Here is a 10,164-nt window from a genome sequence, read left to right as displayed (position 1 = left end):
ACAAACAAAACATGAACCAATAAAATGTGAACAAACAAAACATGATGAAAATATGGCACATAGTTTGTTTCTTCTATTACAGTTTCCACAAAACATGTTTGCTGTGTTTCGACCTTTGTTTAGTTTTTCTGCCGTTTCCAGTCAGGTTTTTTATGCACAAATTGAAAATGCACATACAAACAGGTGGATGGAAATGCACCTTATTTTTAAAGCAAAGTTTGTCTGTTTAAAGTAACCAGACTCCATTAAGAAAAAACGGTAATCTACCTCGCAGATCATCATTAAACACACTTCATTTAAACTGGACAGAAACAAAATAAAATGCACCAACGTGTTTATTAGTCTTTCCACTGTTCCAGAAATCACCAACTCTAGTTTAGTCTAAATAAACCTTTAATTCACTCTATATTCCGACGCTACGGCTCAGCCAGCAGCCGCAAAACAGGCTGCAATGGCTGCACACACACTCCCTATGGTTTGTTTGCTCTGAGCAGGGAGAGGGACGGCCTTGTCTCAGAGGTGACTGATTTACAGTTTGTTGCTGTCTGTCAAACAGCTGACAGATGGGGAAACAGTGCAGCCTCCGCCACACTGTCGCCACTGTTAGATGCTATGCAGTTTAACCGGTGGCAAGAATGCCAAGGACTGCTCCTTAAGTTTGATGTTAAGGTTAACAGCTACCATAAAAGTGTAACAGTAGAGCATCCACTTTATTGTGTTGTACCTGTGATGACCATTGAACTTGTTAAATGTCCTTTAACAGAGCTGAATGCAGGGTTGATTTGCCCTCCGTTAAACTGCATTTGCAGCAGTTGGCACTGTATCCAAACTATAACCACATAGTAAATAAACCAACAGCTGCTCAAATTTGAAAGAGCTTCTTAAAACTCTTAGAAAAAACATTGTCATACTTGGCCCTGAAATAAGAACAGAAATGTAACACAGTGCCTGTCTGTGATGAAATCGCTGACACAATGACATCCACTTTGGCTGTAATCTTCTGAAATATAAATAGTCTAGATATTCCTGACATGCTCATAGTGTGGGCACAGCTTGTTTCTTATTTTAGCAGTTTTTATAAAAGGGTCCTGTAGATTTTTCCCTGGCTAGGCTCCAGTTTTGGTTTGGACTTTCAGCACTTGCCATTCAACTGCCATAAACCTGTTTGTGCTTTTTGTGTCCTGCTGCATAGAGCACATTTAAATCATATAAAGAGAAAGTTGGGCGTAAAAAAGATAGCAATTAAACTGCACAGATTGTCTCAGATTTAGGTTTATGGTTTTGCTCACTAACCATTTTAGTCTACCTCCTGGTCTTTCTCTGTGCCAGGCAGGTCCATGACAGCTCTTTCATTCTTGTCCTGAAGGGAAATGAGAGACAACAGACAAATGCTCAGATGTTGTGAGAGAGCACCTGGTTTTCGTATGGGCTGCTGTTTGGGTTTTCAATTTGACTTCTCATAACAGGGACAGGCCTTAGGTTTCTGAGTCTCCAGTTTAAAAGAAAACAGACATCATACTGGCACAGAGCGCTCATAGATTATGAGATAGAGACATTTACTGTCACTTCAGAATAAATCTCCTTGTCTAACAATGAAAAATCATCATCCAAAGAAACAGCCAGACAATCTTAAAAGCAGCTCAGATAATTGATTTTGAATAACATATTAACACCCACACTACCCCTTTCAAAAGTAACATGCTGTGAAGAAGCAGGGAAATAACTGTAGCAGAGTGAGTAAAATGTGAATGTGGAAGGAGAGACTAATTTCCTCCTAATTGAGCCACAGGGTTTTTGTTTTGTCAGGAGATTTTAGGCCAAATGGAGTCAGATTCCCGGAGATCTCCTGGGATGATGGGAGGGCCGGGCCGGAGTCTAACAGAGCCAGGAGATCCCAGCATTCCCCCCAGCTCCTTAATCCATGTCATTAACTCTACTACACAGAAAAAGCTGGCCTGCCCGCCAGCTACTACCCTCTCATCAACCCTGTCTTTTGTCCCTTTATTTGTTCCACTCTTTCATTAGACTCATCTTCCACTACTTTATTTTCTCCTGTGTTATTTTTTCCTACTTTTTCTACAAGGTTTCCTTCCTGATCTCCCCTGTGAGTGCAGTTGAAACACAAATTTTAGGAGTTTCACATGCACACTTTGTCAAAAATAATAACTTGTCTGATGAAAACAATTAGTTTGAGTGAAGAATGAAGAATGAGAAATTATCATGTCACATCTTTTCATATAACCACCAATCTGACCTATTTTTACAATAAAAACAACAGTCTGGGAATGCTAAGTTTAAAAAAAAAACTATGTATAATATTTATATTATCATTCAATCACGGCATCTCTTAAATAAATAGCTTACCTCAAGCAGCTATAAAACAAAAGTTTGACAGAAGCATCTCAGTTGGAGAGGACAAACTGTCCTATTTTAGCATATCCTGTGGTGCTTGCTGTTTTGTCCATTGACACGCACACACACACACACACACACACACACACACACACACACATAGTGGGGTGATCCAGGGTCCTGAGAAGGGAGAGGGGAAACACCTTGTGACCCTGTTGTTCCTGACCAAGCTACTAGAGGTGTGTAGACAACAAGGATGGACGAGCAGAGAGCACCGCTGGACAGCTGCTTAGATTTGGGTCAATCAGTCCATGCATGAAGTGTTTAAAACATTCTAATCAGGACAAAAAAGTGTCACAAATTTGCAAATGTAAACTAGAGGTTCAAATAAATTGAAATGTCACAATGAAAATCATTCTCCCCTCATTGTCTGCATGTGTGTTGTTTTATTTCTTGGCAAACATGCAATAAGGAAGGTAGATAAGTCATAAATAAACAGTCAGGATTTTGTTTCTCGTGGCAACAACAGTAAGTGACTTGCAAACAGTGCTGTAGTTTGGCTCCGGCTGGGCCATGTTTGGGTTTCGATATGGATGTAAAACACAATTGTCTCCCATAGCACAGACAACATGACGTGTACGGCAGATAAACCCTGTGCTCCTTTTGAGCCATCCAAAGAAAACTTTGCTTTGATGCATGCTATAAGTCAATCTGGATGGGTTTACCTCTTCATACTGCAGCATCAAATGCAAAATAAATAGGAAGCTCAAGTGCATTAAAGTTCTCTACAAATTTTGCACGTCACTCCTTTATTATTGTCAGACTCATGATGGATAGTTGATGGGTTTTTTTTTAAAGGATCAAAATCAATGCAGCGTCTTTTTTACTCCACACTTCTTGCTTGTCAAAACCTGGCACCTACATTACCCACAATCCAACTCAATAGCTGGCAATTCGGAGTCGGAGATTAGTGCTGTGCTGATAGCGGCTAATGTGGCCTTGAACTGCTAGCCTAAAACAGAGATGAGGAGCGAGCAGAGGTCTGGGAAGCTCACTTCTTTTTAACTCCACACGCCAAGATTTTTTTCATTTTCAAATTTGTAGTCTTCAGCTCCAACTGATGCTAACTCAAGTGACATCACTTGAGTCAATTTATCAGACTCCTCATACATGAAGGTGCATTTGGCCATATGCAGAGGACAATCATCCTGTCATAATTATAGTAGTTAGTGTCTGTGTGAAAATGATTGTTACTTTAACATTTAAGGTTTTATTGATTACAGGAATTACAGTATCTTAAATTCTTAATGCACTTTCAGTTATTAATGATGAAAACATTTGTGCTGATTTTGTCATATCGTTTGAGTTAGTATAGAAATAGAAATATATAATTTTTTCGCTTTATAAAACTTTATAAAGTGAAACATTATGTTCAGACCTTCTGCTCACTCCAATTATTTTTGAATAGTCCCTGAACAATGTACCCAACCATACCATACCAACCATAGGAGACAGTACAGGCACAAAAAAAATCCCCAAAATCTCTGAAAGGGAGAAATTTTCTTCCAGGAAACAAAAAGATTTATTTGCATCTGTTGTTTTGACCTAATCGGGGATACATGATGACATTTTAAAAAGCCCTGTAACAACAGGTGCAATGCTCATTAAGAGAATAGTGCTTAGAGCAACAAAAATGAAACAATAGAGCAGCCTTATCAGCACAAACATTTCTCAAGTTTGGGTGGAGGTTTCTATTCATTTCAATGCTGAGGTCAAGAGTAGGCAGATGTGGGGAAAAGATAGCTGTTTGTGTTATGGCTGCCCTCAAGCTTGACGGTTAATTAAGAACATACAGTACAATACAATGCCATCTGGAAGTAATTTGTAGAACGTTCATATCACACATGAGAATGTATCTTATTCTTGTGATTTTTTTTTTTGCATTGCACTGCAAATGCAGACATGCAATAGCAAATTGTCACGCAGGAGTAGCAGACAAACAACAGCCAGTGATCCTCACATAACCTGCAGTATGACAAGATGCTCTGCCAATTAGCAAACCACTCAGCAGGAGCAGTGCCCTCGCACATCTGAGGGGGTGGCACTGACTCCATGGCACAGGAGTGCGACATCGTCTGACACAGCAGAGTCGGCACTTAGCAGGCCAATGTGAAAGGTCTACGGCTGTGGCTCACAGCTAGCTAAAAGATTTGACTCGATAAAAACACACATTGCAGTTCGACATGAATTATTGTCTTTATTCCACATAAAGTGTTTTAAAGCAGGGACGGTGTGCACTTGGGGACCACATTGTCTCTCAAATGCCACCACACTGTGACCCTAGACTCCCTTTGACCCTGGCCTCAGCATGATTTGTTGGGCCTGCGGTTTGCTGTATTGGTCACAAATCAAAGGGGAGTGGGATGTGTTCTGCCATCAATTTTTACACTTCAAACAAACTTCAGGTCACAGATTACACCTTCAGTCACTTATCTCTTTTTCTGACCAGACTGGAGCTGACATGCGTCCACTGCAGATGTCCCCAGGGTTGCCTGTAAGTGACTCCAGGGAAATCTGTAAAGATAAATATACCTCCCTCTCTTTATGGAAAAATATCAGCTGTTACAAAGCATGTGATCGGCTACAGCAGCTTTCCATGGAAGGGCATACAGCATCCACAATATCGCTCTAGTGAAAATTAGCTTGTGGTCAGAGTGAGACAGAAGCAGTCAGCAGCAGGGTCTTTACAGCAGCAGATCAAAAGCAGTCACAGCTGTGGCAGGGACGCATGTGTGGTCCAGGCCTATAAGAGAGAAAACCCCAGTATACAAAGCAGCCATAGTGGCAAGTAAAATATGACACAAAACAAAAGCATACAATAACCTGTGTGCAGAAATGTTCGCTCATATTTAATTTGAAAAGATACATAAATAAATCCTCACTCCCAGCTGATAATCCTCCTCCTACCCCACCCACCCCTCTTTAAAACTTTATCTTGACACCTATAAAGCCTACAATTAACAAGTGAGGTGGTCCTCTGAAGATATCCAAGATGATGGTCTAATCTGACCATCTGTTTCTTATCTACTCACCTTTATTTTTTAAATTTACAAATGTGTTTGTCTAAGGGATACCGGGCCAGCCAGCAGCAGGCGGCCAATCCACTCCCTGGGGAATGAAACAGAGGTGGGACCCACCGGGTTTGTGCATGTGTGCGAGAGAGAGTACATGCAGAATCAGCACTGTGCATAATTTATCAAATCATACAACCACTTTCACTGTGTTTATTTGAACTTTGACATACAGACACAAAGTCATGTAAATGGAGTTCAGTATTTCTCACCTGACTTGCAGTGCTGCAGCTGTGTCTCCACAGAGAAGAAACATGAGGCACCAACATCTCCTCATTGTTGAAAGAAGGATAAAGTCTCAGCCATGTTAGACTCCCCTTGGCTGGCTACAGTCTAATCACCAGTCACTCGCTGCAGGCTGATAAGCTGTGATCCACAGAGTCCTGCCTTTCACCAAAGGCATTTCTCAAAGCCCGTGCATTTACAGTGTAATAAGTCACTGTGAGGATTCATAAGGCAGCTCCCTGTTGTCACCACTAGGAGGCCGGTTTTGGATACATTATCCAAACTAAACCTGCTGTAAATAATGTTCAGCACTGCTCAGACATATCCACTCTTTGTTTCACTGAAAGTAATTCATTTGAGCTGGCTTGGAGTCTCATCGTGGTTCTACCAATAACAAATTTTGTGAAATGATTGAATCGCGTGTAAAATTACATTTCCAAAATGCAAATAGCCTTTTATAAACTTTTCAAAATGTTTTTTGTAGTGGGGTGTTAGTATGTGCAACTAAATATAGGCTATTTCCATGTGCATTGAGTGCAAACAACATAATGTACAAACCACTTTTAAACTCCTAAACAAACCATGTATGTGCCATTTTTCAGATATTCATTTGCCATTTGCTTGTTTCTTGCCTTGTAAGTTGCGGATTATTAAGTCCCCATGTGATGCAATCAGCAGTTACATGAACATGTATTAAAAAGGTCCAGATGAAAAGGATATAGAAATAGACATTGTTAGCACAGTGATGGTGTCAATGTGGGGTTTCCTTTTGTTTTTGCTTCAAACGGTGTTTGCTTGTCTTTTATCATGGAAATGAATCCCCAGACTTGAGAATTGAATTCACACATGCCTTGAGCTGCCCACTGACATTTAATCTAATCTTCAAACAATTTGCAATTCGATGTCGATCTTATCGTCTTAAAATGTCTGATGTGTTAACTGCATGTTTCTTTTCAATAAGCGCACAGAGGAGACGCAATGTGATGCATCTGACAGTTTGCAATTTTAATTGCCCTAATTGTGATGTAAACCGAGAGGAGTTGAAATGTCCAGACCTGTTCCGCACATGAGCTAAATCCTATCCTTTTTATGAAATCGCTGGGGAAACTATAATGCAACACTGAAAAGTCACTTTTTATCCCGATTAAAAGATGAGAGAGGGTGGTGCAACCTGACGAACAGGTCTGCAGCTGCTCCGCATTGCTTACATGTCATTTATTCATTATACAGTAATGGACAGAAACTGATTCAATCAACTGTTGGATTGACATCAACGTTTTCTGTAATTGATTAATGTATTGTCATCATTACTATTATAACTTGCTGGCAATCTCCAATTCAAATGCTGTTAAAGCTTTGCTCTTGAGTATAAAAACCAAGTTAGGTTGACTTAAAATTGATTGATTGATTGATTGATTGATGCATTGTATTCACCAGATGCAACTTGTTCCGGTCAGATTTCAGGGTGGGATCCTGTGTCACTAATTGTTAATTTTAGAAATGTTTATAGGACTTACTGAATTTGTCTTTTCCTTAAATTCCTAAAAGTTAATTATTAATTTGGCAAAGTGTAAAAACGCTCCATTCCACCCTTTGTTCGTCTACACGGGGAACGTTTCTGGGCTCCTCGTCCTCCAGGGCAGAGGGATGGGCTCCGCCAGAAGAGGTGAGGGGGAGGGAGAGGGCTGAGAGATGTTTTACTGGGAGGAGGAGGAGTGGGGAGGTGGTCGTCCTGGGAGGGAACCAGGGGTGTGGAGGGCCGAGTTTAAAAAGGCAAACAACGCCAGCAGTCACTCACTCTCACAATCTGATCTCTCCTCCAATTCCCACCAGTGATCAACTCAGCAGAACCTAAATCTCCTGATTGCTGCTTTTATTCACCTCCTGAAGACTTGGAACTTTACAGGACTCTTATTTTTTGTAAACGAAGGATTTGTAAAAACAAGACCTTTTCCACTGCAACATGGAGACCACCACTGGGGAATATGTTGATAGCTATGAGTATTATGATGATAATGAGACTGCCTGTGACTTCTCAGAGTGGGAGCCCTCTTACTCCCTCATCCCGGTCCTCTACATGCTCATCTTCATCCTGGGCCTGTCAGGTAACGGCGTCGTCATCTTCACTGTGTGGAGATCCAAATCGAAACGTCGGGCTGCAGATGTCTACATAGGAAACCTGGCCCTTGCTGACCTCACCTTTGTTGTAACCCTACCTCTCTGGGCCGTGTACACAGCGCTGGGCTACCACTGGCCCTTTGGCGTGGCTCTGTGCAAGATCAGCAGCTATGTAGTTCTGGTCAACATGTATGCCAGTGTGTTCTGCCTCACCTGCCTGAGCTTTGACCGCTACCTGGCCATTGTGCACTCTCTGTCCAGCAGCAGGCTGCGCTCACGGGGCACCATGCTGGCGTCCTTGGGTGCTATTTGGTTGCTGTCCTGCCTGCTGGCTGTGCCCACGCTGCTCTTCCGTACCACTGTGAACGATCAAAACAGCAACCGGACCACATGTGCCATGGACTTCAGCCTGGTGACAATGAACCAGAGGCACGAATACCTCTGGATCGCCGGGCTCAGCCTCTCCTCCTCTGCCTTAGGTTTTCTCCTACCTTTCTTGGCCATGACCATCTTCTACTGCTTCATCGGCTGCACGGTCACACGTCACTTTAACAACGTGCGCAAGGAGGACCAGAAGAAGAAACGTCTGCTGAAGATCATCACCACACTGGTGGTGGTGTTTGCCATCTGCTGGACTCCCTTCCACGTCCTTAAGAGCATGGATGCCCTCTCCTACCTGAACCTGGCTCCGAGCTCCTGCGGCTTCCTGCGCTTCCTGCTGCTGGCTCACCCCTACGCTACCTGCCTGGCCTACGTCAACAGCTGCCTCAACCCGTTCTTGTACGCCTTCTTCGACCTGCGCTTTCGTTCCCAGTGTCTGTGCCTGCTCAACCTGAAGAAGGCTATGCATGGCCAGATGAGCTCCATGTCATCCACGCTCAGCGCCCAGACTCAGAAGTCAGAGATTCAGTCTCTGGCCACCAAGGTGTAAAGGGTAAAATGAAAGGTAGAGCAGGGCTGCAGGCCGGCCCCAGCTCCAACCACTGGAACACAGACTTTACGTGTGCATTGTTCACAGCTGGTAAGACAAGATGATGAACTTTGAATTGTCACTGCTCACAGTCATGAAATCCATAACGTGCTCCTCCTGTTCTACAGTGAGAGAGGTGGATGCTCTGTATGTTGTGTGGACTTGAAGCCGGAGCCAGCTGGCTCAGCTCCTTAGCTACTTTGTTCCTCAAATTCTCAGAGAAAAAAAGTGTATTTTTTGTTTTGTCCTGCTCTGTAAAAGTTCTCACTTCTATCACAAAGGAGGACAGAATTATGATTTAAAAAACACACACTGATGTTGGTAATTGTGAATCAATTTACACAGAGATCTGTTTACACTGGATGCAACATAAAGCTGTACAGTATTTTCATACCATAGCATTTTTTCCTTTTGTTCAGATCTATTGCTGTTTTGTTTTAGAAGCACTTGTTTAAAAATGAAAAAAAAAATGTGTGAGCAGGGAAATGAAACAGAGAAGTGTCCTCTCATAAACTTATTGTTTGTGAAGGTAGATGTCTGCAGGAGGGAGGTGTGGGGGGGGCGTAAGAGGAGAGAAGGTGTTGCAGCTTAATTATATAGTTTGTGGAGAGGAGACTGGGGGCAGACAGGCAGATGGCAATTGACAAATGTTGTTGGGGAACAGGAACCGGGTGGGGTGAGGTGGGGTGGAGGGGTTTCGCAGTGTAGTCACGGCACTAAAGGGGACAAAGAAACTGTAAATAAAAGTTCCAATTTGATGTATATGTTTTATTTTTTGACATCACTGTAACTAACTACTGTATTAAAGATGTGCTCTATGAACCTACTCTCTTGCAAGTGTTTGTGAAAACCAAAGTGATGCTTTTGTTAACAGCTTTGAAAAGGTCATTTAAAAGGCAAAGAGGAGAAAGTAAAGGGAACATTACAGTATCCTGTTATTTCAATGTTAAGTATCTCCTGAGGGTTTGAGCTTTGTTATGAATGCCTTGCCTTTGGTTTACATCTTCAGACTAATAGATCTCTAATCTCTATTTATTCATGGCCAGTATCCAGCCTGTAACCGGATTATGCAAAGTAACCGTCATCCTCAGAGTGTGTATTCAACACTCAGTCGACTTCTATCAGTTGTGGTACTTTAACTATGTGATGACACAGTCCTGTGGGTTGTAATCAAAGGTTTTTGAAATTGAAAAAGTTACTCATTTATAACCAGCAGGAGGAGGCACCAACCAAGTACTGTGAGTAATGTGCTTTTGGTTAAATAGTCAAGTTATGTCCATTTTAAAGTAACGTAAACAATGTTATTTACTGTTACAAAAAAAAGACAGTCTGCATCAAGGTAGGACTGTCGATCCACAGGGGGTAAAG

The 10,164-nt window shown here is 42.1% G+C and overlaps 1 protein-coding gene across 1 annotated transcript; it reads left to right on the top strand.

Moving 5' to 3' along the window:
- Nucleotides 1-7,525: 7,525 nt before the first annotated feature.
- On the top strand, nt 7,526-9,622 carry aplnra (apelin receptor a). Its single transcript, XM_046035057.1, has one exon. It carries the CDS (start codon nt 7,672-7,674, stop codon nt 8,755-8,757), a length of 1,086 nt encoding a protein of 361 aa, XP_045891013.1. The 5' UTR covers nt 7,526-7,671; the 3' UTR covers nt 8,758-9,622.
- Nucleotides 9,623-10,164: the final 542 nt, after the last annotated feature.

This window comes from Micropterus dolomieu, linkage group LG21 (genome assembly GCF_021292245.1).
Source record: "Micropterus dolomieu isolate WLL.071019.BEF.003 ecotype Adirondacks linkage group LG21, ASM2129224v1, whole genome shotgun sequence".
NCBI lineage: Eukaryota > Metazoa > Chordata > Actinopteri > Centrarchiformes > Centrarchidae > Micropterus > Micropterus dolomieu.
The sequence above is the reverse complement of the archived record's forward strand: the minus strand, read 5'-3'. Positions and strand labels throughout refer to the sequence as shown.